The sequence below is a fragment of the Lygodium microphyllum genome, chromosome 22, assembly GCF_053477565.2.
Source record: "Lygodium microphyllum isolate KBCC chromosome 22, Lygodium_microphyllum_v1.1.10, whole genome shotgun sequence".
Classification (NCBI taxonomy): Eukaryota; Viridiplantae; Streptophyta; class Polypodiopsida; order Schizaeales; family Lygodiaceae; genus Lygodium; species Lygodium microphyllum.
Window position 1 is genome coordinate 87,143,858 of NC_141156.1, and position 27,988 is coordinate 87,171,845.

Here is a 27,988-nt window from a genome sequence, read left to right on the forward strand (position 1 = left end):
TGTGTGTGTGTGTGTGTGTGTGTGTGTGTGTGAGAGAGAGAGAGAGAGAGATCTCATGGTTCACCTCAGGTGGCCATAACTTGAAACATGACCAACGAGCAATAAATTTCTTACGTAACTGTCTTTTCAGGAAGACATTTCATTTGAAAATGGTAGCTAGCACTACAGAGCCACCCCATAGGAAGTTAAGAGACTTTCCACCCGACCATCCATGTACATAAGCTACTACACTTGCAATGGCTTTGTTCTATCCTTTGCTCGCACATTCACAAGATGTCCACAAGCACATTGCATTGTAGGAATTCCTGGAGAGCCCTTTTTATGACTAAGCCCAAACATCTACCCTTCATGGCATTCACCAGGTCAGAGAGACTGTTGAACATATTCAGACATTCAAGGAGCCATTCGAAGCAGCATTTGGAATGAAGCCTGACCCCCTATTATGTAAGATTCACTTTGTAGCTAAGGTGTTCTTTTCTTTCCTGGTCCTGGGACAGTCCTGCATCCAATCAAGTATCAGATTCAGATGATGAATCTGTATAGTCGGCCTTTTTCTTCTTTGACCTGCTGTGCTTCCTTCCCAACTTAACAGATTCTGTTCTCCATCTTTGTTTCTTTGTTTTGTGCAGGTGTTCACTGTCACTGTCACTGTCACTGGCAGATGCTTGCTTGCCTTTCAGTTTTTTGACATGTTCGCTTCCTTTGTGCTTCTCTCTTCTTGTTTTATGGTGATGGCCATGATTCCCCTCACTATCACCGTCATTGTACTTGCCCTTTTTCACTTTCTTTTTGCAATCAGGGCCACCGTCACCATCACTATCGCTGTCATTGTGCTTGCCTTTTTTCACTCGATGTTTGTGACCATGGTCACTGTCACTATCACTCTCATAGGCTGACTTGTTTCTTCTCTTCCTTCGCTCTTTATCTTTGTGTTTCTTTTGTTTCAACGATGCCAAAAGGTCCCCAACATCCGTTCCACCAGCAAGAAATCCTGCATGATCAGTCATTTAACACAACATGAAAAACTGACGTGGACAGCCTGGTACTTTTGCTGCATGTTCTCAATAACTTCTAACTGAGGACCCACTTACAACTTGCAAAATTACACTACATACCACCATATTCATCATAAATATCCTCTGGTATAATCTGCTGATTTGGGTCATCCACCTTAAAACCACCACGTGGTGGACTCAACCCTCCAGGCCGTTGCTTTAATTCCCATTTCAATGGCTGAAGTAACAAAATAGGTCAGTTTACTGGGACTTGCAAAATGTCAAGTTGTAGAAAAAGAAGAAAGAGAAGCACCTCATCCGAAACAACTGCAGTCATGATAGTCAGAGGATCATCACGTCTCTGTCGAGCCTCCTCACTTGGAGTGATACTGTCCTTCATTGGACACTCTCTGTCGCCACTCTGATGACCAAAGGCCCCACATCGCGCACATTTCACATTCCTAATCTCTATAGCAAATGGCTTGACCCTTGCAGATGCGCCACTCTCAAGCCTGTAAATGGGGCAAAATGGACACTGTTATCGTAACAACACTTACAAGTTGAAAAGTCGAATGTACCATAAATTTCAGATTAGAGACAAAAACACTGGCCATTTTCACTTTGATATTGATAATTGATCACTATTTGCTTAGATGTTGCCCTGCTAAATATATGCACAAATTATCTAAGGACCTTAAAACAAAGGCCTCGATGCTCTCATGTCTTGCCTAATACAAACCAAGAAAAAAATTTATTAGTAAACCCTCAAATATTGGACCTTACCTTGGAGCATTCTTAAGAACTGGGAACTCCTCTTCGGTCGGCACAGTCCGACCGTACAAATCTTTAACACGTGCCTTCCTCTTTTCATCAGCCTTACTAAAGAACACACTAGCAGCTTTCTTATGATCTTAATAAGGAAACAAAAATCTGGGACAGCTAATGCATGTTCTATAAATTTCTTAACTTCACCCAATGAAAATAATGATGAGAAAGTACCTGTCAAGATTATCAAAGTTTAACTCCACATCATTACCAGCATGTCTCTTTTCATCTGTAATCTCTGCTGCTCGTGCGCTTTCTGCATTGTAACCTGGTGGCCTGATATACATGAAGCTTACTGCCTGCATTGCCTCAACCTGCATGCTATCAAGCCAACATATTACACATCAATCAAAGTATATGATTACGACACTTCTGTGACTTCATCCTTGCTGCATGAAAACCAAATTATCGAGAATGTATGGAAATCACATTATAAAACACAGTTCATGACATTGTCATTCAGTACTATGATTAAAAATAAGCCTCCAAACTTTTTAAGTGGACACAAAACTTATTGTTTACCCTTGCCTAGTCATTTGGGTTTCTCCTTTGTCAACACTATTCAACATCTCCTCTTAATAAAGCTGAGGCATTGCTTAAGAAACCTCTTGTATTAGTTTGAAGTTGAAAGTTGCAAATCACATTATTGTGATATATCTGATTATATTACACTTTATGAGTCCAGTGAGCTCTGTTTGTCATATTAACACTAGGTATCTTCTTTAAATAGTGTGTGAGACATCTCTATTACATCCTTGGACATTCACAATGGGTACCCACAGGATTGGCCACTAGGTGTGGACAAACCTAAAGATTAAAAACAGTTTGAGTCTTATTAAAAAGGGCTGAGAGAATCATTTGTGGAATCCATTATATCCTTGATCATTCACAATGGATGCCCACAGCATTGGCCACCAAGTGTAAACAATCATAAAGGTTAAGGTGGATGAAGAGTCATATAGGAAGAGTTAAGGTGATAATTTGCCGAATCTTATGTGAATAGCATACTTGGACTCTAGATCTTTTGGAAATCTTGTCCAAACACTAGGATGGTCTGTGTTGTTGCTATGGAACACTAGTCTCCACAACGCATGCTCAACAATCTAGCTAGAGCTATCTCAAAATCATAAGCCTCTCAAGGCAGTCTAGGTGGTAAGGGGGAAAGAAACCATGGAGGTGGAATGTATCGCCAGCCACCTAGGGCCTCCTGCCTGCATCGTGAAAAAAAGTTGTGGCGACCCCAAGTGAGGATGAACTGCCGTTGGAGCTCCTGACAAGCCTAGGACTTCCCCTACAGCTAGTCCCAAAGGCCACGGAGTGAGTGGATGATGGATGTCCAAAGCTCTGATAAGGTGCATATATTGAGAGCCTCCCACCACCAAAAATCATCTGGCAACATGCCTTCCAAATATGACATCCCATGAGTCTCCCAATGATCTCCCAAACCTTTGAGCATGATGATGTGGACTCCAATACTTGATGGCTAGGCAAAGCATCCAAGCCCGACTGCAATGCAAGAGCCTACTTCAAAGATGAAGATTGTATCACACATCTCTGCCTCGTATAGTAGGTGGTGGCCTTGATTGACTGACTGCCAACGAAAGGCCCCCTACGATATACACCCCGTGCTAGGTGCAACTCAATGGAGAAGATAGTAAACTCCTCTCCACACTCACTTGGCTACCTCACATGACCAAAGACAATGCTTAGGGGTCTCCAAGCACTACTATGGGCAATGCTTGCAAACTCTATCTTGCTGCATTTAGCTAGCCAACTCCCAACAGCCAAGCTCCTATGTGTGTTTGAAGCCAAATGAAATAGGTAACTTTCATTGGCTTCCAACTATCCCATAGGCATTGCCAAAAGGCCCAATGAAAAGCATCCACGATGCTATGCTCTACCCAATATCTTCTACGTGAGGGCACACAATCCATATCCTCTGTCATGAGGACATGTATTTTTGAAACCTCACTTAACATATGGATTAATTTTTAATCACATGATCAAGTAAATGTTGCACATATGGGGTGCAACTGGGGTTAAGGTAAATTTACGAGCCTGGGACCCGAAAAAATCACGAGATGTCAAAGGCAAAAGTTGTTATAAGTTATGCCGCACATGTACTTGGTGGTATTTGGTGCCAGTTGTTGGCCTAGGTTATCCATTTGGCCATAAGTGTTAGTTGGTGACACTAGAAAAAAGTGACGTTTAATGGTACCTAATGTCAATCTGATGGTCAAAGACGGAGCAGAGACACTCGGGAATGGAAGTTGACTAGCCAATTTAATTATTGGCCAGTCATCTTATTTTTCAGGGCACTGAAATAATTATTAGATTAATTTTCAATATTTAAAGGCTGAAAATTAATATTTAATTATGGAAAATGCTGGAAAAACCATTTGGAAAGGTTATGACTAGTCAAAAATGCCCATGCAAGGCTGAAAAACGTCTTTAAAGGCTGGAGAGAGGCATTTTTATAAATTCAGCTTGCAAAAGAGAGGGAGGAGATTTGCAGCCATTGGAGGACCTTCTGAGGCTGTCAAGGGCAGGAGAAGACCAATCAACAGCAGGAGACAGCATCTACAACCTGTTGAGGCAGCGCAGCAGCAGTAAATGACTGATTTTCTTTAGTTCTTTGCATCTACAAGCTATTGTGGCAGGGCACAACTGCATTTGACTGATTTTCAATCATTCTTCGCAACAAAACTCTAAATTTTCTCTCTCTACAGCTTTCCCCCCATCTCCCAGCCATTTCACAGCTTTGCTCTGAAGATCTCAGCATTTGGACCCTTGCAGGCTGAGAAATTTCATTTTTCTCTGCTCAAAACCCTAATCTACAACAGAAATTAGAGTTTAGCAACAGCCTCGAGAAGCGTGCCAGTAATTAGAAGCTCCAAGATTTGGATTCAACAGGGCTAAAGCTGTTTTTAGCCTATTCAACTGGAGGGACCAACAAATAATTGAATTTGGGGCATTTTCCATCTCCATCAAAGCGGGTGAAGGCCAATTCATTGCCCGAATCAAGGGGCAAATCGGATTAAAGACTTGTTGGTGATTGATCACAGCAAGGGGAGTTGGAATACCAAAAGGGATTGGAAGAATCCCATTGTAAATCAACTTCTGCTTCGATAAAGCTAAAGAAATACCAAAAGGGGCACCAATTTTGGGACCAGTCGGATGTGCGTTGTCCAAGATCAATAGGTAAATTTGTATTTTCAGATTTGCACTAATTATTTGCTCCTGTAATTAAGTTGTAATCAAGGATTTACCACCCATCCACGGAAGGAAGGCTGGTTACATCCTCCTACATTGAACATGTCTACCCACCTAGCTATACAGGCCAAAAAGCACTATGACTACTAGCAATTGTTGTGGCTAACCAAAGCCACTCTCTTGGATCCCACTCTAGCTCGTCTAGAGACTAGCTCTCCCAAATCCAAAGGCGCCACTCTTGGATATCAAAGTAGCGTACATATAGGTCCACACTCCAAGTCTTCCTTTTAGGCCTGAAGGCCGATGATGCAAATACTCCTCCAAGGGATGGCAAGGAGAGCCGCACCCTTCTGTCCTCTATTGATAGCTAGTTGGCCATTCTCCTATGCCAAGAATATAGTGCCTAGGAGGCAACATTGAGTCTGAAGGAATCAATTAGGCATGGAGATCGAGGCAGACAGTCATTACGTGCAGTGACAGATACAAAGAGAGTGCGAGTGAGCAGAGTAGAGAGTGAACACGTTTTTCGGTACAATGACAAGAGTACCACTTTAGGTTTTAGATAGATATATGTATGAAAGTACAATGTGCTAAGGGTGTGTTCACACCCGTACACATATAAAAGGCATGATGGCCCTTTATTCCCAACAACCTCCCACCTAAAGGCAATGTGCCTTGAGAGGAGAAAAGAATCAGCTCAGTCTAAGTATGTACAAAGTTGAAATAAATATATCTATCCAACTCCCATCATCTGTCGGCAATGAGCAAACCGCTCTGCTGGAAGACCCTTCATGAGAAGGTCTGCAGGATTATCATCTGTATGCACTTTGACAAGCTCAATGCTCTTATTGTCAAGTACATCTCTAATGAAGTGATACTTCACCTGTATGTGCTTTGTCTTTGCATAAAAGACAGGATTTCGTGCTAACATGATAGCACTCTGACTATCATGATGGAGAACAGGTAACTCTGTGATGCCAAGCTCTCCCACCAGACATGAAAGTCATAAAGCCTCCTTGCATGCCTCAATGACAGCTACATACTCTGTCTCTGTAGTAGACAATGCAACACACTTTTGTAGCCTGGAGATCCAAGAGACCGCTCCTCCTGTGAAAATAAACACATACCCAGAAGTGGACTTCCTGCAGTCCACATGACCAGCATAGTCTGCATCCGTAAAGCCAACAATAGATACCTTCTGCTTTCCAAAGCAGATACACAACTCCTTTGTGCCTTTGAGGTATCTCATAATACCTTTCACTGCATTCCAATGCTTCTTGCCAAGGGTTGCCATGTATCTGGTAACCACTTCCATTGCAAAAGCCATGTCAGGACGTGTAGCAACCATAGCATACATCAAACTGCCAACAACTGAAGCATATGGTATCTTGGCCATTTCAGCCTTCTCATCATCAAATGTAGAGCTGTCCTCTGCGCTGAGTTTCACATATGGAGGCAATGGAAGCCCAATTGTTTTCCCCCCCTCCATATTGAAACGCTGCAAAACTTTGGAGGTATACTCTTGCTGAGATAGATAAGAGTAAACCTTTAGAACTATCTCTGAGTATTCGCATGCCAAGAATGTGATTTGCATCACCAAGATCCTTCATGTCAAAGCTGCTATAAAGACTTTGCTTCAATGAATCCAAGGCATGAGTATTCCTGCCAGCAATCAGCATGTCATCAATATACAAAACCAAGATAATCAAGCTGTCATCCACTGCCTTCTTGGTGTACAAGCAGTGATCCACTGGACTTCTATGAAAGCCTTGGGACTGCATGAATGTATCAAACTTATGATACCATTCTCTTTGTGCTTGTTTCAGCCCATACAAACTCCTTTTGAGTTTACATATCATTTTTTCTTTCCCTTGTTCAACAAACCCTTCAGGCTGCTGCATATATATGTCTTCATGCAGATCACCATGTAAAAACGCAGTCTTTACGTCCATCTATATGAGCTCCATATCCTCAACTGCAACCAAGCCCAAAATGATTCTCAATGTAGTCATCTTGACTACAAGAGAGAAAATCTCATCAAAGTCAATTCCATGCTCCTGCTTGTACCCTTTTGCAACCAATCTTGCTTTATACTTTGGTGAGGAACCAGAAGTAACCTTCATTTTGTAAACCCATTTGCATGGAAGGGTTTTCTGCCCTTTAGGCAACTGCACCAAGTCCCAAGTGCCATTTTTTTCAAGAGATTCCATCTCTGACAGCATGGCTTTATACCATTTCTTCCTGTCCTATCTGTCCATTGCTTCCTTGAAGCAAGACGGTTCACCACAGTTTGTCAACATGACATACTCAGCCACATTAATTGCACCAGGAACAAATCTGACTACATTCACCTCTTCAAATTTTACACTGCTCTTCTTAGGCTGACTGTCCTTTTTCTCTTCCTTGCAATTATCTGTCTTCTTGCCTTTTCCGTTCTCTTTCTTTCATTTGTAGCAGTCACGTTTAAAGTGATCCTTCTTGCCACAATGATGGCATTCAACATCTTTGCCACGTGATTTACTGCGTCCCTTGCCATCATATTTGTCCTTTTGCTGTGACCTGCCCCCAGTATGCAAAGCATTGGAAGACTTACTGGATGCATTGTTCTGCCGATTCATCTCTTCCATAAGTAGAGCACTCTCTACATCAGCATACAAAAGGATCACATTAGAATTGCTCATAGCAATCCTAAATGTATCCCAACTCTCTAGTAGAGTGCAAAGCAAGAAAGTAGCCTTAAATTCCTCATCAATGTGCATCACATTACATGAGAAATCCCAAAATTTCAGCTGCAATTTCTGTTGTACGTGTACCCACGGGCATAAAATTTGATACAAACGGTCAAAAGCCCCAAAATTTTGTGCTCAAAATTGTCACACACACATCTGCATTTCCTCTATCATGCATAGGACCGTCTAATTTTGCCAAAATAAAGCAATTTCAGCAAAAACCCCAAATTTTACAAAGTGTTGATATCCAAATTGCGCGGAATTCAACTTGCATGTACATAAAATGACCAAATGCTGCACAAATTTTGCCCAAATTGCACGGGGTCCAATGTGCCTCAATGTCAAGAAATTGGGTAAATTTCAGCCCAATTTGTGCATGTACATGAAAAGCCCCAAATGTCGGAGACAAAATGTCACAAATTCTTGCAATTTCTGAGACAAATATCACTTTGCATCTTGAAATTTGGACAAATCCCCAAATTTTCCAAGTCCTGCGTGCACTAATTTCAGTGAAATTGAAAGAATTTCACTAAAAATGTGAAAAGCCCCAAAATTCCCGGGCAAATGTGCACCGACTTTGCAATTTCTAAGTCAAATTGTCCAATTCTATGTTGAGATCCCCAGATTCGAGAAAAGCCCCAAATTTCTGAGCCGATTTTGCACAGATCTGAAGTCTTATGCTTACACGCGCGAAACCCTGTCATTTTTAGTGAAGCAATTATCAGAAAAAAAAGGTTGAATTTTGGAAAAGAAAAAAATCTGACGGGTCAACGAACCCGTCTGCCATGCAATGTGACGCCCACTGGAAACGGCACCTGTTCGCCATCCCGTGACCGCCGTCCCGTGACACCTCGCCGCTGGCGTGGCTGTTTGGTGCCCGCGTGCCCTCTTGCCTGGTCGTTGTTCCCTGTCGCCTGTCACACAGCTCGACTGGTCACGCAGCAGCAGCCTCCTCATTCGTCAGCGCTACAGCCCGTCACACACTTGGTCCACGCCTGCTGCAGTCGCCTACTGCAGTCGACTGTCACTGCCTGCAGCTTACACCTGTGACTCTCCTGCTCGCCTTTGAGCTCTCGTCACCACGCTGGTCTTCTGCCTCAGCCTGACAACCGTCTGCAACACCTTACGCTCTGATACCAATTTGAAGGAATCGATTAGGCATGGAGATCGAGGCAGACAGTCATTACACACAGTGAGAGACAGAGAGAGTGCGAGTGAGCAGAGAGTAGAGTGAACGCGTTTTTCGGTACAATGACAAGAGTACCACTTTAGGTTTTAGATAGATATATGTATGAAAGTACAATGTGCTAAGGGTGTGTTCACACCCGTGCACATATAAAAGGCACGATGGCCCTTTATTCCCAGCAAAGTCTACCTACCACCTATAGGGACATGCCCACGAGCAAGAACTGAGTGCCCACACCTCTCTAGCTAGCATTGGCTCTCTATGGAGGGATCGCTACATCAATCTCCCTCCTTGCCTTTATCCCTCTAGAATCCTACAGCCTACTATAAGACCTCCCAATCTACCTACGATCTTGTAGGCATCCCTCCAAATGCTAACAGAGCACGGAGGACCCGCCTTCCAACCAGCCCATTGGATGTGAGGTGCTCTCCTTTGTTGCAATCTGTCACGATCTCGAATCTATGGATTCCAAACAACAGGCTATCTAACATGTTGGGAGCTGCTACCCTAGGGCCTTATGTAGACATTGTTAGACCCGTAGCAAATTGTTGAGGAAGGATGATCTAGGTAGCGGGTCATTGTTGTAGTGAAGGTCCATCTCAAGGACAATTTGCACTCTCCACCTACCCAAGGCCTGCAATCTCAAAAGCCCTCCTAGAAGAGGACTTTCCATGTCTATCCACCTAGGGTAAGCCCTCAAATCCCTAGCTTGCCTAGTAGGGTTTGACTCTAGTACTTTGGATCTCCGATCAATGATTTCCAAGCTCTCCTTAAAGTGACAACAAACGATAGTCTCCCAAGCCACCATAACAAAGGAATCACTGGACCCATCCGATCCAATCCAAAGGATATTTAGCACCAAGCAGAGTAGTTGAACCATACGCACCAAGAAGAAACACCAGCAAGAAGCAATGTACCAAGCTGTTGACAACACTACCTAGTTGACCACTAAGACCCTACTTGCCAAGGAGAGTTAGACCATGCTCCAATAGGTCATCTTCGGACTAATGGAGCCAAGCACCAAGATGAATTGTTGGGTTGTTATGATGTCAAGTACCACCTAGAAACCCAAGTGCATGACTGTCTGATCACTACTCGCCTATCTAAAACACCAAGAGAAGACCCCGCCCAATGCTAGAATTTAGGTTTGTAGGAAAACCAATCAACTTCCGCCAATTGATTTTCGCATCTATAGCTGTGAAAAACACTAGTGTCAATCTCACTCTCTCTAGTATCATTATATTATCTCAACATATAGGACTATATCATCTACATACTCCAAGCCCACTAGCCCTATCTCAACCACCACAAGTAGCTTGAAGCCTTGTAGGCCACTCACTGTCAAGTAAAGAAGTAGAATATCGCCTCCGAAAAGAGTAGAAAGAGGTAACGAGTGAGAGGTTAGCCCTAACGAACAAACTACTCCAACTCAAACTCTGCCCCTCTCCACCCCCCAATGACCACTCTACCAGTGACCAACTTGTATAGTACAAAGACTCTGCTAATCCATTGTTGAGGAAAGCCTAGTTGTGCCATGGCACCCTCAAAGAAGTCCTAGTCAACGCTATCATAGTGAAACCAACCTTCCTCCTCGATAGGGTGGTAAATAACCTAATTAAGCACTAATTAGAACAAGCATAAAATTCACCTAGACTGAAAATGCACACTTTACCGCTTTAATCCTGGACATTGGACACCTTATTGGCCCCAAAACTGGCATCCTTGCAGCATTTCCTTTTCTTGTATTGCAAATGGAATGAGTACAACTAAGATCCTCCGATCTCCTCCGCTAATCCAAGTGCCTATTGCTGTCAAATCTAACCAACAATACTCCAAAACAATTCGCCCCTGGGGATTGGCCTTCACCCTACTACTTGAAAGACAAATTCAGCCCCAAATCTAATATTGGCTGCCTAGCATCTTGAATCTCCCTGAAATTCCTCAATTTCAAATAACCATGCATATGATATTGAAGGAATGGGCACCACACACCTAGCTCTTGAAAATGGTCAAGAATTGACTCTTCATGATGTTAGGTATGTACCTGGCATTAAGAAAAGCTTGCTTTCTACTGGGCAACTAGACAGCAGAGGTTACTTCACTACCTTTGGTAGTGGAATGTGGAAGATACAGAAAGGATCCATGCTAGTCACTATAGACGGTAAAAAGGGAACTCTATATTATTTCCACTGCAAGGCACTCCTAGAAAGTTTGTTGCAGTTGCAAAAGAGCAATCACACATGGAGTTAAGGCACAAGCGTCTTGGACACATGAGTCAAAGGGTTTACAAGCACTTTCCCCACTTAAAAGAGTTGACGTGAAAAAATCAATGCTTGACTTTTGTGATAACTGTTTTTTGGGAACACATGTAAAGAGTTCATACTCTCATGAAGTCTGTAGAAAGGCATGTATTTTGGATTTAGTCCATTCTTATGTATGTACCATGCCAATAAAAACTCATAGTGGTTTCCGTTATTTTGTGCCTTTTATTGATGACCGTTCTAGAAAGCTATGGATTTACTTGTTTAAGCAAAAAAGTAAGGCATTGGATGCCTTTAAAAAGTTTTATGCATTTGTTAGTACTCAAAAGGGTTTAAAATTAGAATGCATAAGAGCAGACAATGGAAGAGAGTATGTATCTAAAGAATTCAATAAGTTTTGTGATGTCAATGGGATTAATGGGAGCTTACATCTCCTTATAATCCATCATCTAATGGTGTGGCTGAGCGAATGAATCGCACTTTATGTGAGTACATTTGGTGCATGCTATCCACAGCTAATCTCCCACAATTGTTTTAGGGAGAGGCACTTAAAACCACAGTACATATTTGCAACTAATCTCCACATCATGCACTTGAAAGTGGCATCCCTGAAGAGGTTTGGTCTAGCAAACCTACTACATATGACCAGTTACAAGTCTTTGGCTACGATTGCTATGTACATGTACCTGCTAATAGCAGAACCAAACTTGATATGAAATCCCACAAAGGCATCTTTATGTATTATGGAGATGAATGTGAAATGGGTTATAGAGTTTGGGTTCCAAGCATGAAAAAGGTACTACGTAGCCGAGATGTGGTATTTAATGAGTCAAAGCTACTGAAAAATGCCACATCTAGTGATTTAGACAAAAAGAAAGTAAAATTTCAGCATGATCAACCACTTGGATTGCCATCAACCACTGAAAATTCAGCTCCATTTGATGCTGGTTTTGATAATCAACGTATTATTATTGAGCCAGATGACAATGGGCAGCAAAGGGATGCTGAAAATCAGCTTGGGCAACAAAATCAGCATGCTGAAAATGAATTACAGCAACCGGAAAATGCAGTTCAGCAGCCAAATAATGAGGTCATTGACATTCCTTTGGATGCATTGACATTCCTTTGGATGTAGATCCATTGTCTGATAACACAGATCATTGAGTGAGAAGGTCTACACATGTCAGGAAACCTATACAAAGGTTTGATCCCTCTTTGGACTGCATTTTACTCACAAATGAGGGTGAGCCTCTTACATATAAAGAGGCATTATCATGTGAGTTAAAGAAAAAGTGAAAGCTAGCTATGCAAGAAGAAATGAAATGTATCAAAATAATACTTGGGATTTGGTTCCATTGCCCAAAGATAGGAAAGCTATTCCTAACAAATGGGTCTATAAAATCAAGTGTATGGATGGTCCATTGCCCAAAGATAGGAAAGCTATTCCTAACAAATGGATCTATAAAATCAAGTGTGTGGATGGCAAACCCAAATACAAAGCCACGCTTGTGGCTAAGGGTTATACACAAAAAGAGGGGATTGACTTTCAGGAAGTATTTTCACCTATTGTCAAAATGACCACTCTTCAAGTATTGTTTGCTATTGTAGCATCTATGGATCTTGAACTTGATCAGATGGATGTTAGAACTGCATTCCTTCATGGTGATTTAGAAGAAGAGTTGTACGTGAAACAGCTAGAGGGCTTTGTTATGCCAGGAAAGGAGCATTTGATGTGTAGGCTCAAGAGAAGCTTGTATGGTTTAAAACAAGCTCCTAGACAGTGGTATAAAAAATTTTATGCCTTCATGCTCTCACATGGATTTAAAAGAAGCAATGTAGATCATTGCTTATATATAAAGAAGGCTGATGATGGAAGCCTTATAATACTTGTGCTTAATGTGGATGATATGCTTATTGTTGGTAAGCATAAAAGCCAAGTTAATACACTAAAAGACAGTTGCATTCAGCCTTTTCCATGAAGGACTTGGGTGCAGCTAAACACATTTTGGGCATACGTGTGACAAGAGATAGAGAGCAATAGCTTTTATTTCTCTCACAAGAAAAGTACATCAGCAGAGTACTTGATCGTTTTTCTATGGCAAATGCTAAGCCACTTGTTGGGATAAAGGCCCGGTAAACACCGTGTATAGTACACACACATTGTACATGTGAATGCACCCTTTACATGCCCCAAGTATAAATACATTTTATTCTTTGTGTACCAACACATTTGTTGGTACACTCTAATCAACTCGTACTTTCACTCTGCTCACTCATTCTTCAACTACCACACTCTCTCACTCGCCGACTCCTGCTCGACTTCTATCCCTCTCAGCTATGCTCTTGTTTCAACAACTCGTATCAGAGCTTAAGGTTCTATGCACACTTCCCAGTGTCTTACCAGTCGAACACAACCAGCAGGCGGGTGACTAAGCATTCGTGTCGTGGACCAACAAGCATCGATTGATAGCAAACATGCAGACAGGTCAACAGGAACGTGGACCAGCAAGTGTCGACTGATAGCGGGCGACAGGCAATCGACCTCTACAAGCAAGCGACAGGCAAGCAACCTCTGCGAGTAGCGAGCAACACGTGACGAGCGACAAGCAGCAAGCGGCAGTGGCGGGCAAGCGCCAAACGTGACAAGGCAGGGTCAACGGGCCCCCCCAATCATTTTGTAAATCGTAACCTTTATTTTCTTTCAAATCCTTTCTTGAATTCCTTCTCCTTGGCGGGAGTTCACACGTCGGAGGCACAGATCTTAGATTTGTGAAGATTCAAGCCAAAAATCTGGGGCTTTTCCCAGCTTTGACATCGTTTATGCCTGTCAGTGACTTTCATGTCAAAAATTGCAGACATTGTGAGCCATGACCCAAATTAATTTGGGGATTTTACCAAATTAGTCAAGATTTTGCCCCTTTGAGCAAAATTTCCTCACATTGGATCCCAGAAATTTGGAGCTTTTCATATATTGGCAAAGTTTTGCTCAGCTCGGTCAGATTGGTTGACATTTATGCAGTTTTGGAATTAAAATTTTGGGGATTCACACAGAATTTGATAAAATTTTGCATTTTTGCCGGTGTGGTGGCTATGTTAGGGATGAGCTGAGGAACAAACTTGACCCAAAATCCACCAAAGGCATTTTCACGGGCTATGGTGATGAGGGTGAATTTGGCTACAAAGTGTGGTTACCTTAGTCCAAGAAAATTATTTGCAGCCGTAATGTTGTGTTTAATGAGGCAAAATTACTAAAAGGCACTTTAGCCTCTAATGAAGATCTGAAAAAGGTGAAGTTTCAGAGTTTGCAGCCACCTATTACTTCAGAAAATGAGCCTCACGGTGCTGTACCACAGGTTGAAATTGATGATCAACCGGTTATTTTTGAGCCAGATGATGATGGACAACAAATAGAAGCACAAGGAGGTCATGGATAGCAGGATAGGCTTGCGTGTATGAAAATGCAAGTGCTGAAAATGAAAATGAAGGTGTTGTACAGCATGAACAGCATGCTAAAAATGGTTTACAGCAGCCAATAAATGCTAAAAATAATATCCCTCCAAATGTAGACCCAATTCCTGAAAATGTTGGTCATTAGGTACGCAAGTCTAAACACATAAGAAAGCAACGACATAGGTTTGACCCCTCCTTGCATTATGTGATGCTTACAGATGAGGGTGAACCTCTTACATACACAGAGGCCAAATCATATGAGTTCAACAGTAAGTGGGAGCTAGCTATGCAGGAAGAGATTAAATCTCTATATGCAAATGATACTTGGGATCTTGTGTCATTGCCCAAAGGAAGGAAGCCACTTCCAAACAAATGGGTGTACAAAGTAAAGACAGTTGATGGGAAACCCAAGTACAAGGCAAGACTGGTTGCCAAAGAATATGCACAGAAGGAAGGGATTGATTTCCAAGAGGTCTTCTCACTTGTTGTAAAAATGACTACTCTACGTGTGCCTTTTGCTCTTACTACTGTATTGGACTTAGAGATGTATCAAATGGATGTAAAAACAGCTTTCTTGCATGGTGACATTGATGAGGAAATCTACATGAAACAGCCCGAGGGCTTTGTAGTTCCTGGAAAAGAGCAGATGGTGTGTAAGCTAAAACACAGCCTCTATGGACTAAAGCAAGCACCACGATAGTGGTACAAAAAGTTTGACACTTTTTTTCTATCTCATGAGTTTACACACAGCCATGCAAATCATTGCTTGTACATGAAAAAGGATACAGATGACAGCCCCATCATACTTATTTTGTATGTGGATGATATGTTGCTAGCTGGGAAAAGAAAGACTAGCTTGGATGCTCTCAAAAATCAGCTGAAATCATCTTTTTCCATGAAAGATTTGGGGAATGCAGAGCATATTTTAGGCATGAGGATTCGTAGAGATAGAATGCAGAAATTGCTGTTTTTATCTCAAGAAAAGTACATTGGAAAGGTACTGGACAGATTTAATATGGCTGAAGCTAAGCCTTTTGGGGTACCCTTACCTCCTTATCTCAAGCTTAGCAAAGCCAACAGCCCAAAAGATGACGTGGAAGCAAATGCTATGAAGGGAGTTCCTTATGCATCAGCTTGTGGCTCTCTTATGTATGCTATGGTAGCTACTCATCCAGACATTGCTCATGTAGTGGGAGTTGTTAGTAGATTTATGTCAAATCCTGGCAAAGCACATTGGGAGGCTGTCAAGTGTATTCTTCGATACCTTAAGGGTACATAAAGAAAAAGTATTTGCACTTAGTTTGCAAGGTTATTGTAATGTAGACATGGCAGGTGACTTGAACACTCGTAGGTCCACCAGCAGGTATGTCTTTTTAGTTACTGGTGGGGCTATTTCTTAGTGTTCCAGGTTACAAAACATTGTTGCACTAAGTACCACTGAAGCTGAATACATATCAGCTACTAAAGCTTCTAAGGAAGCTATATGGTTGAGCAAACTTGCAAATGATCTCCGCATGTCTATGGGTACTGCAGTTTTGGGATGTGATAGCTAGAGTGTTGTGTATCTGGCTAAGAATGCCATGTATCATTCATGCACAAAGCATATAGATGTGCGATATCACTTCATCATACACATTCTAGAAGATGGTCAAATCACATTGACCAAGATTAAAACACAAGATAACCCTGTAGATGTTCTCACTAAAAGTCTAAGCGAAACTCAGCACAAGCATTGCATTCGACTAGTGGGAGTTGGTTAGCTAGAAGTTCACATCGGACCTTTAAGTGGGAGGTTGTTGGGATAAAGGCCCGGTAAACCCCGTGTATAGTTCACGCACATGCCCTAAGTATAAATACATTTTATTCTTTGTATACCAACACATTTGTTGGTACATAATTGACTTGTACTTTCACTTTGCTCACTCATTCTTAAGCTGCCACACTCTTTGACTCGCTAACTCCTGCTCAACTTCTACCCCTCTCAGTTGTGCTCTTGTGTCCATTACCACCATACCTTAAGCTTAGCAAAACAGCTTGCCCAAAAGAAGATAAGGTAGCCAGCTCTATGAAGCGCTTAGGACCTTTAAGTGGAAGGTTGTTGGGTGTAAAGGCCCTTTCGATATTCCCTTGTATATATTTACTTGCACATGTGAACACACCCTTGCGGGTGTAAGTGTACCATACCCTAAGTATAAATACATTCTTTTATTCTTTGTGTGTACCACACTGGTACACACCCATCTCAAATCTCCACTCTCTCAGCACACTCTCTGCTGCTGAATACACCTCCTTTGACACACACACACTACCTGAGTACTTCCGCTCATGCCCTTTAGCACCTTGATCAGTAATCCAAAAATAACTCTAACCTTGGCTCTCCAAGCCTTGCGATACATGCTCAGACACCTAATCTCTCAAGACTTCCTCCACGTGGGCAATGTCCAACTGCAAAAGTGGCAAGTCTAAAGGAAGAAGTGCTTTGGCCATCAAGAGGTGCTAGTAGATGTACCCTTCCACTCCTGGACTTATAGATCATGAAGATTCCTAACTCCAAAAGAAGTGGAAATCCCCATGACCTGCAACTCTCATGTACATCTAGGGGCCACTATAGAATTCTTATGGTAGGACCTAAGCATGTTGTTGAAAAGTACAGGCTCTTGATGGGGCATAGATACTACAAGCATCATGGGAAGGGCCACTCGACTACTGTCAGCATAGTTTCCCAAAACGGCATTTTGAACCCCTTGAAACCACAACGTCAAAATGGGATAACCATTTTCTTTAAGATTCAAGAAAAAATGTTCTATTATCTCCCCTCCCTTTTCCCTTTTGGGGGGGAGGGAGAGGAAGGAAAAAAAAGTAAGGGGGGGATATGAAGAAATACCCTGACACAAAAACATAAATCAAAGCGTACAAAAAACCATAAACTCAAAGGAATGCAATTAGGGTTAGAGTAACTCAGAGACAATGAACACAGTGAAATCTACATGAATGACTGAATACTAAATATAGATTGCTCATGCACCATGAAAATTATACCTCAAACTCTCGTGTCTCGAGGACCAAGGCAAAGTGCTGAGCAAGAGTGTGTCGTACTCCTAATGGATCCCGAAACGCAGCAAAGGCAACCTCCGTGAGTCGAACACCAGCAAACACAGCTATGGAAGCTGGATCTGATGCAGACAGGCAATGAGGAGAGAGAAAATCAGCAAACACAAATACCTGGAGGATGTAGACAGTCTGGGCAGCAACAAGGATGATGAAACACAGTAGTATGAGGTCAGTAGAGTGCAAGGCAGTAGCTAGAAGGGCCAAACACAAATGTGTGGGCAATCGCCGAGCTGTTAGCAGCAGCAAACGCAGAAAATCGAGTTGCCAAGCTGATGCGGAACCACCAAAAGGGTAGAGGACAGTAGGCGACAACTCCAAGATGTGTAGATTGCGAAGCAAAGGCTGGTATGTAATGCTTATGTTAGCTCAACGTGGGGAACTCGGCGGCCGGGGGGGAGCTTGAACTTTACCTATCCATGTTTTCATTTTTTGCTAACTGCAATGTGTTTTAGTTTTCAGCTTTCATTTCTAGCCTTCATATCCTAGTTTTATTACATGTTTGCATGCTTGTTTCTATTCATTAAAGCCATCTGCAATGAGAGGATGCATGGAGTCACATAAAGACTTGCGAAAATATGAAGGTCGTACTCTTGCTAGCACCTAGTAGATACTAAATAGAGTATAATGTGTATATTTGGCAATGTAAGCATCTAATTATGTAAAGGTTAAACTAGTAACTTGTATAGTGTACTACAAGTATGCACACACCCTCATACACACGCACGCACACATTTTCTTTACATTTATATTCATATTTGTATTTATTTGTTTATTTCTATTTCTATTTTTTTCATTTTTCTATTTCGGAAGTCCATTTCGCAACTTTGAAACACATTTTCATTTCCCCATTTCCGAAACCCCTAGCATTGGGGGTTGAGGCTTGTCACTCCCAGTTGGGTGGAAGAGGCCAAGGGTGAGGGTGTTGGATGGAAGTGGGGGCAGTACCCGGAGGTGGGGGTGGGGTAGGCCCCCACGTGTATGCTTTTCTTATTTTTTGTGGGTGTGTGGGGTATGGGGTGGAGTGGGGCAGGTGGGGGTGGGGGTGGGGGTGGGGGTGGGGATGGGGGTTAGACATGTATGAGGCAGAAGGGTATCAAAGTGCAGCAAATGCAGATGCCTGACTTTAAAAACCCCAAAACACACTTAATTAATGAAGAAACCATCTTGCCAACTGATTTTGTATTTTCTGTTGGATCGAGAGATGCTCATCAAGAAGAAACTCTTCAAAACAAGCTTTCATTTGTGAGTAATGAGGAAGACAAATATTTCTTCAAGAACTCCAAACTAAGTAAGAAGCTAAAAGAAAAACCTGTGAGTATTCCGATCCTTCTAGATGCACTGGAATCTAGCAGACACCAACATGCATAAGTAACTCACCCGAATTGCCGGAGGGCCGGTAACACGTCCACCTTGCCACATGTCCGAATGGAAATGACTCATCACCAACTTGCAAACGGCCAACCTATAAGCTCCCTTTGAAGTTTGCGAGTATAATGTATTAACTATTATAAATACCACACTTGTAAATTGCTACACCACAATGCCTTCATTGTTCCCTGTTCAACAACCAATCACCACCCTCCCTTTCACTATTCACTGCTCTATTCACAACTACCAACCAGCCCATGCCCGTTTTCATGCCCATCTCAAGTCTAGAGTCTCCATTAGACACGATTGTCTGCACTATGCAACATCTCTCTTGCACTCTCTCAAAAAGGTACAAGTATAAGGTTGCAAGATTACAAATTGTACTCTCTCTCTCTCTCTCTCTCTCTCTCTCAATCATCTCATTATTCATGGCATCAACATCGTAAGGACACGGCACGGTAACCAGTCTCACCAAGACTGTCATCACCACTAAAGAAGTAGGAGAATTGATATCCAGATGGTCTTGGAATGATGTACATGTTGAGTGTCCAAGGAGCGGTGGAGGATCTCATGCATAGACGTATAAATTGTATTCTATTGTCACATAAGTGGGAGAAGCAAAATTCGAGCTCACCTCTTGCACATTGAAGCCATGAGGTGCAATATTTCCCCAGCATGACTCGAGAGAAGAGAAGAGAGCTTACAAAGAAAGATACGAGACTACAACATCGTCTTCAACAAGGAGAGCACCACCCTGTGCCAACAATCAACCTTGCTACATTTGCAATGGCATCAAATTCTCAAGTATCACATGCACCATCTAGTGCTTCAATTGGTCACGCATCAGCTATTCCAAATATTTTTGTAACAGGAACATCTATTGGGCAAGCATTGAATGGTCCTCCCAAGCAGTAACACACTCTTGAGGCTGTTTGGGATCCACAAAAAAATGAGAAAGATGATGATATTTTTGCACGCTTCTTTTTTCATAATCACATTGCGTTTAATGTTGTTAGGTCAAAATATTTTAAAGCAATGTGCAAAAAGATCAAGGAGTATGGCCCAACTTATACTCCTCCATCATAGACCTTAAGGTGCATACAACATTGCTTGAAAGAGAAAGGCAAGTGGTGGAGCAAGCAACTAAGAAAACCAAGCATGTATGGCAAAAAAATGGTGTATTACTCGTTGGACATGGATGGAGTGACTCACAAAGGAAATCTATCCATGGGGTAGTCACTTACTCTCAAGGTGAAATGTACTTCATTTCATCTCATGATGCTTTAGGACAAGAAAGTCAACAAAAATGCATGCTACTGAGTGGGAAAATGCAATGGAGTTTATTAGCAAAGAACTTGTTGTGAGGTTTGTTGTTGATGGTGAGCCCACAAATATGGCAATAGGTTTTATTTTACAAAATGTCTATCCTCGTATTGCAATTTGTTGTTACATGGTCACTATCTAAACAACTTGCTAAAAGATATTGGAAAGCTCCCATAGATAGAGCCTATTATCAACAATGTAAATTTTATGGTATCGTTTGTGTTGAATCATCAATTCTTATGTCATGAGCTTAGCAAGAAGTTAAACAAAATGCTTTTGAAATATTCTAACTTAGTTTACATTTAATTTCATTATATTGGATCGATTGAGCACATGTAGTGGTGCTTTAAGGCAGTTTTTTGTTAGTGATGAGTTTAGTAATTCACCATTGGCTATCATTACTGCAAGCACTAAAAGACCGCCAAATACATCATTTTTTATGAGAACCGCTTGAAATCTTTCATGAACAACCATGAGGACACCAAAGTAATGCATAACCCTAATGTAAAACAATCTAAATCCATGGCATTCAACAATTCTATTTACTTCCCCATGATTCTTATACTCAATAGCACATGACATATCTTCCATTTATTTTTCATGCAAGACATGCCATAGGTCATGTTTGCTACAAAAGCAAACTCCACGAACGTTCCAAGTGGCGATTTTCATATACTAACAAAAAGAAAATCAATTTTAAGACTAATGCTACCTCGATCAAAGTTCTTTTTGCTGTCATCTCAAGCACCCCATCATCCAAAAAATCAGCCAACACTACAAAAGCATTTTGCCCATGATGCTCAAGACTTGGATGAAGAGGGCTTATCCTCATTTTAAGAAGTTGAGCACGGGTATTGGTGATCCAAACAAGTAACCACCTTACCCTGCTTATTAAATACAAGACGTGCTTAAAATCAAAAGTAGCCATAGTAGATGTATTTGGCATAGGTGAAAACTTATCTTTTCGACACACATACATATAGAAGGAGTCCTGGGAGTTTGCCAATGGACCGGCTAGCTACTCAACATCAACCTTCTTGCCTTTTTTATTTTGAACGTTAATCCATCTTGATTCCTCAAGAACTGAAACTAGCACAACTTGCTTGCTCTTAGCCAAATCTCTTTGGGCAAGCTTTTCATCAATGGCCAGTGTATAAACCATCATGCCAATATTGGTATCAATGTCAGTCCTTATATCCTTTTTTTCTAGGTAATCCAACCATGAAGTGGCCAAGCTTTGCCATAGGAAAAACACTGACCAGCAAAGTTGTCCCAGTTGAGTCTAAACCACATCAGATGCATACCAACACAATTCAAATGCAACCAATTGGGCCTTTTCCGTGCAATATCCCATAGCATGCACATGTGATTTCTATTTGTTGCCCTAATACTTGGAGCACCAAAACAGGGCCAATAACTCACATTGCATCCTTTAACAGAGGCCAATAGATTGTTGAGCAGTTTTCAACCTCAACCCATACTGGACATTCCTATTTAAGTAAACGTTGAAAATCCACCATGGATCTCCATGGCAGCACATACACCAATTGTCTATAAAAGAAAAGAGGCAACTTGCCCAAAAGATCATCCCAGTTTTTCATCAATTAAGGGTCGTATCACTTTAGACCCTCATGTGCATGGCTATGTGTAGATTGCTACCCAATTTGATGATTCCAAGGATCTAGATTGGGAACACTTGCTAGAATTTGCCAATACCTTCCTTGGTGAATATATTGAACATAATCATCATAATCTCCTAGAGTGTGATAAGGAGGAGAGTTTGGATACTCATGTGGACACGAAGAAAGTGCTTTGCTCCTCCTCTGCCTTTCATGGGCATGGAAGAGATCTTTGTGGGTCCCTTGGGCTTCAATGAGGTCCTGGGTTCATCTGCAGCATGCTTCCTGCATTTAACAGCTGGTTGTACTTCAGTGCATGTTACTGTTTCCTCTTCTTACACATCAAGCTCAAGCATAATGTCTGAAAACTGGAAAGCTCTCTCTCTCCCTCTCTCTCACAGTTAGTCTCTGGTCGCACAAGTCTGCTGCAGGTTATACAGGTCTGCTGCAAGTTGTGCAGGTCACACAGGTCTGCTGCAGGTCACGCAGGTTATTTCTCTGGTCATAGAGGTCTTCTGCAGGTCACATTTTTGCGGCTCTGCAGGTCATGTGGCTGCTCTGAGGTTCACACAGGTCAATTTACCGCAGGGTGCCTCACTGCAAATCAGTACATAGTTGTTTCAAGGAACCTCTGGAAAAGCATGTTCAAACAATTTTCTTAGTCCCGCTGTAGCACACTCAAAGCATCAACTGTCCAGGAGGACCTTGTTTGAGATTTAATTTGAAGGTCATTTAGATGGATTGCCTCCTACAGACTTCTCTCAACACATGGCAGACCTTTGCTTTGGAAAAAAGCCATGTAGCTCTAGTTGTGACTGCATTATTTATCTAGAACTTTAGAGTAGATCTAGAGAAAGCAATTCTTATGTGTGAACAATTGCTAATATAAGTTTCCTTTTAGTGGGAACAACCTTTTATGCAATATTTGTAAAATGGATACACTTTTTGAGGAGACACTTGGTATTACTTTGTGACATGGCATGTATAACGGCTACACTTGAAAGGGGATGTCTCTCTTCTATAAAAGAACCTATGCTGCCAGCTTTCGAGATGTAACCTTTTGTGGTTCATTGCTCTTTACTTTATGTGCTTATGTTTAAATTCTTTAATGTTTATTTCTTAACTCCTCGTGTGTTAAAAACTGCCCCTTAATTTTCTTCAGCAACAACCCCAATCATGCCAACACTCAGTTGCTATTTATTACTTCAAAAGCAATGCTATGGACATGGTTTATTATGAAACCTTGTCAAACCATGAGTTTGTGAAGAGTGTCTATGACAGCATGCCATCTGAGAGTCTCCAAAGTTTGTATTCTGTATATATCCTCATGCATACAACATCTTACAATGTTAATTGCATATCTATACACGTAATCTACATTTCTTTTCAGCATTAGATATAAAACCCCAGCTTCAAGTTTCAAACCGACATTTAGTACCTTCTTCAACCTTGCAAATGAAGCCTAGCCTGAGTATTGTCTACATTGCATATTTCAATGTAGAGACCTTGATTGATCATTGTCTCTAAAACCTTGTTTGCACCTTATCACTCCATCTATTCTGGCCAACTTCAAAAAATATCAAATGATAGCATAAACAACACAAGCTTTGTGCTGTAAACCTACGACTTTACAATATCTGCTTGTTTGAATAGTTGGTTTGGCACCTTTATCACAACTTCCCATTGCAGAAAGAAAGCAACATACATAAAGACAAATATATTCCAGAAAACTTTTCACTAACCAAGTTTTCTTACAAGTTCATGCATGCTGTTCCTTGCTTGCTTTCTTCCAATTCAAAAAACCTTCCTTTCAAACCCAAGTAATTATTTGAGGAGCTTTCTATAGAATTTTGAAATACTCATATATCAATGCATCCCTAGTTTTGGCTCATAATGTCTAAGAGCTTATAGATCAATTCCAAATTGCAAAGCAAATGAGAATCTGAATGCCTGAATTGTTATCAATGCATTGAAAGGTTTTACAATGTCAGCACAATAATTTGAGAATTACCTTCTCTCTTTCTTTCTTTGACAGCATAGCACTTGTCTGAAAAAACTCCTGCTCCTGAGCAAACTGCAAGGCAAGCACAAACAATAAAATCAAGCCAGACAAGTCAAACAAGCAAATCATATTCACAATTAAAATCAATAGACTACTTTCCAAAAACTGTTGTAGAAATGTTAATATTTCGCATCAACATTATAAATAACTACATTGTTATAGACTAATATTGTTATGGTCCTTGTGATACTTTGCATGAGATATTCTCCCTTTAGCACACTATCCAACTACTAGATTTCGACTTTTCAATCAATCATGCTCACACTTCCTCATGCTTGCAGTTAATAAATTCCAAAAGAGAGAGAGGTACCAAGAGTAGAGAGGAATAAACATTAAGTCACAAATACTCTATTCACTATCACAATACAACAAAAAAAAGAACTTGTATCTTTTTTAAGATATTTGCAAAATCAATTATTTCTTAAATTTGTGTCCTTTGTGATTACTAGGTATTTAGAAAAGTGTACTAGAGCTGGCCAATAATGAGTGGTCACAAGTTATGGTGGAGCCATGTAGTGGGTTACAAGAAAGATAGTGCAAGGTTCCATCTATATGATCCAATCAAGTGCCTATGACCAAAACTCAAGCATATCAAGGTTAAATTTGCACATTGAAAGGATTAATAGACTTGCCAAAATAGACAATTACAATGAACAAAATGGCATGAATATGAAATGTTTGTTCAATGTGCATCTGTAGGCTAAAAGCTTAAGATAAAGATGTGTTTACATCGAAAACTTATATATGGACTCCAATACTGTTTTTGTAATGTACTCAAAGAGAGCTTTCACAAGATACCTTTATTAGGGGGTCCCTAAATTTTAGGGGATTCTTAAGTTTTAGGAGCCTTGAATTCGCCTAAAAATGCCAATCCTAAAAAGTAAGGATGATACTCTAAAAATAGTAAGATTTGTGTTCTCACAGTGCTTACTAAACTTGATTGTTTCTATTCTTAACAGTTCTTAGTCCAAATTTTAAAAAGCAAGCTATGGAGAGGAGACAAATGTCACAACACATCACACAACCTTCCAAGTGTCACACCTCATGGCATGTGGTTGGGTGACTTGGAGAGAAAAATATCAAGGTGATCGAGAGGGAACCCAATCATGGTCGATCAACACCACGATCTATGCCTCGATCTTAGTGACGATCCTCCCAGTCATCGGTCACAGAGATCTATCTGAATGCTAGTCTTCTAGGCCTCGGTTGTCACTTCAACAGTCCTAACAGTCCCAATTCACACAACCCTATCAATCATAATGGTGCACCATCTATGTCCTTCGAGATAGCCTGCAAAACACAAAGAAAAGGGCTGTTGCTGATGAAAATGGCCTGCAAACTAATGACATCAGTCTGTGTGGGGCCTGCCTACCTGCTGTATGACACAACTTTGATGTGCAGCAGATCACTCGAGGAGTATCTAGAGCTGGAGGTTGAGGGTTGAAATCTGCAAAACGCACGGTGGCTGATATCTGGGACAGAAAATGCAGGCTTAATACAGGCCTAACCTGCTCTTGACAGGTGAAAAATAAGCTGCCCTGATGAAAACAGAGATCTGCAGCAGTCCTCAGGTTGTGAACAGCTGCTGAAGTTGGTCGCCTAGTAAAAACACAGCTTGATTGTGGCCCCTCTTCGAAAAACTCTTGCTCCCGCCAAGGCAAATGACACCATGTGAAAGTGCACAGCAGAAAGGAAAGCGAACATGGCGTGAGAGAAAGAAGAAGGAGACAAAAGGAATCCAAAGAACTAAAGGAACAAACTGATATGAAAACTGAATGATACAAGGCTACAATAGTCAGCCCAAACATGCAATTCAAAGCATCAGTGTGGACACTAGACAGAAGACAAAATGATGCAAAAGGCTGGCTGAAAAGTGAGTGAACAAGACAATGAGGACGAGCAGCTATAAATAGATCGTCAACAGCTGGACTGGCCAACCTCATGCTGGCTGACCGGTGGCCAGCACGCAGGTTGGACCGGTCTAAAATTGCTGTCTGATCAAAATGAAGCTGCCCAATACTCCCCGTGGCATAAATGCATGCCCCTGATCAAAAGGAAACAGGCTGCCATGACAAATGCAGGTGTGGACCTCCACCTAAAGTGTCTCAGACAAATGAGATGACAGACAAAGACTGAGTGTGGGGAAGTGAACAGTACAATACAACATTTTATCCTCCTTGGCAAGGGACTTCTATGCTCGTACACAAATGCGGTTTACCAATCAGCCCCACACTCTATGTGGTTTACCAATGGGCTCCACAAGAGAGTGCGGAAGTAAACAGTACAGTACAACAGTTTATCCTCCTTTGTAAGGGATTTCTATGCTCATACATGGATGTGGTTTACCAATCGGTTCCACAAGACTGTTGGGAAGTGAACACATTGCACATGTAATGTCTTGAACCTCCATTGACGAGGCGCATGGATTTACATTTCTGGACTTTTCTATGACTTACATTATCTCTTGTTTAATTTAATAGTAGAAAGTTTTGTTTGGTCCTGAAATTGGATTATTTCGTGCTGGATACTCTGCTAATCTGCTGCTTCTTTGTGGCAAGGGTAATCATAACATTTAAGACAAGCAGGATACAGACACTGACTGTAGTCCGTCTGCATCTCGCAACCCTGTAATCAGGAAGGGGAATCTAGACAAACGGAGGAAGCTAGAAATTACAGTAAGGAATTGTACCTCTCGGGCGACCTCCTCTGCTCTGCGTTCTCGCTCTGAGTGCGTCTGCTCGGCTATCCATTTGCGGCGCTGATTGGGGTACGACAGAGGATGCCATGGCTTCTGATTAAGATATGAGTGGCTCCACGCAGTGCCTGACTTGTGCTTGTACTCTACCTCTTTTCTTCCGGGCTCCTTCTTCATCATCGTCGACCGCGAACGTCCTTCATCAGCTGTGCAAAGCGGAAGCTCTGTTTTCCTTTTGTGGTTAAATAATGCGGGTTAAATAATGCGATATATCAATAATCATACAGCGGGTCACGTGATACCATTTACCAAAGCATCCTTAGCCTTTAGGGCCTTGTATACAATGTGCACCAAAAATCGCACTTCAATGATAAGGCTATCGTTGGGAGAGAGACAGATCGGGAAAGAAGGGAAACAGCATTGTATACAATGTGCACCAAAAATCGCACTTCAATGAACGAAGGCTATCGTTGGGAGAGAGACAGATCGCGAAAGAAGGGAAACATGTCGCATTTCATGTGGCCATGTAGCACAAGGGCTCGCTTGAACCAATGTGTCCCCCTTGAGGACAATGGGACAATCAAGGTGTAGAAGACTAGTGATCTCATGGACCTTGACTTTTGATACTATGGTGTGGAATGAAATATGTGATATGTAAGAGGTCAATAAAAGCTTTGAGAGATTATATTCGAATCCACAATGAGAGAGTCCATGGAGACTATGGTAGGAAGAGAATCTTAAAGGCACCTATGGCTTTCTCCTTTCCCCAACTCAAGTAGAGGTGTCTTATTCCACAACATGTATCGTCTTCTATTTCCTCTCCAAAGTATCAAGTGAGCAAGGGTTTAAAAAATGGTTCACTACAACTTATGAGTCTTGCACAATGCTTCATGATATATAGATTTGTTGGGAAAGGCTTCTTCTTCACCTTGTTGACTTCATCTGTAGAAAAGTTGTGTGTCTTGACAAGTACCATATGCTACAAATGTGATTATGTCTATATCTTGTCATGGACTACTTAATTTTTTCTCTTGAGAAAACCTTGCAATTGAACCAAAATAGGAGAGGGTATGGCTACTAAATTGAAGCTAACAAAATCTCCATAGTCTGTCCCTACCATATTTGAGTTCAAATGTCCTTGTTTTGACCTT

General features: G+C 41.5%; 1 protein-coding gene across 4 annotated transcripts; it reads right to left on the reverse strand.

Annotated features, from left to right (window-relative positions):
* LOC148017382 (zinc knuckle (CCHC-type) family protein) lies at positions 1-27,082 on the reverse strand. 4 transcript variants are annotated; one of them, XM_087663414.1, is made up of 8 exons: positions 25,515-26,821; positions 25,184-25,432; positions 24,092-24,154; positions 1,995-2,141; positions 1,779-1,874; positions 1,309-1,507; positions 1,116-1,233; positions 1-991 (listed from the first exon to the last, which is right to left on the reverse strand). In XM_087663414.1, exons 2-8 carry the CDS (start codon positions 25,186-25,188, stop codon positions 510-512), a joined length of 1,110 nt encoding a protein of 369 aa, XP_087519540.1. In that variant the 5' UTR covers positions 25,189-25,432; positions 25,515-26,821; the 3' UTR covers positions 1-509. The 4 variants fall into 4 exon arrangements, with proteins under 4 accessions (XP_087519540.1, XP_087519541.1, XP_087519539.1 ...); XM_087663415.1 differs by having other exon boundaries at positions 1,995-2,134; positions 25,515-26,820; XM_087663413.1 differs by lacking the exons at positions 25,184-25,432; positions 25,515-26,821 and adding an exon at positions 26,832-27,082 and having other exon boundaries at positions 1,995-2,134.
* Positions 27,083-27,988: the final 906 nt, after the last annotated feature.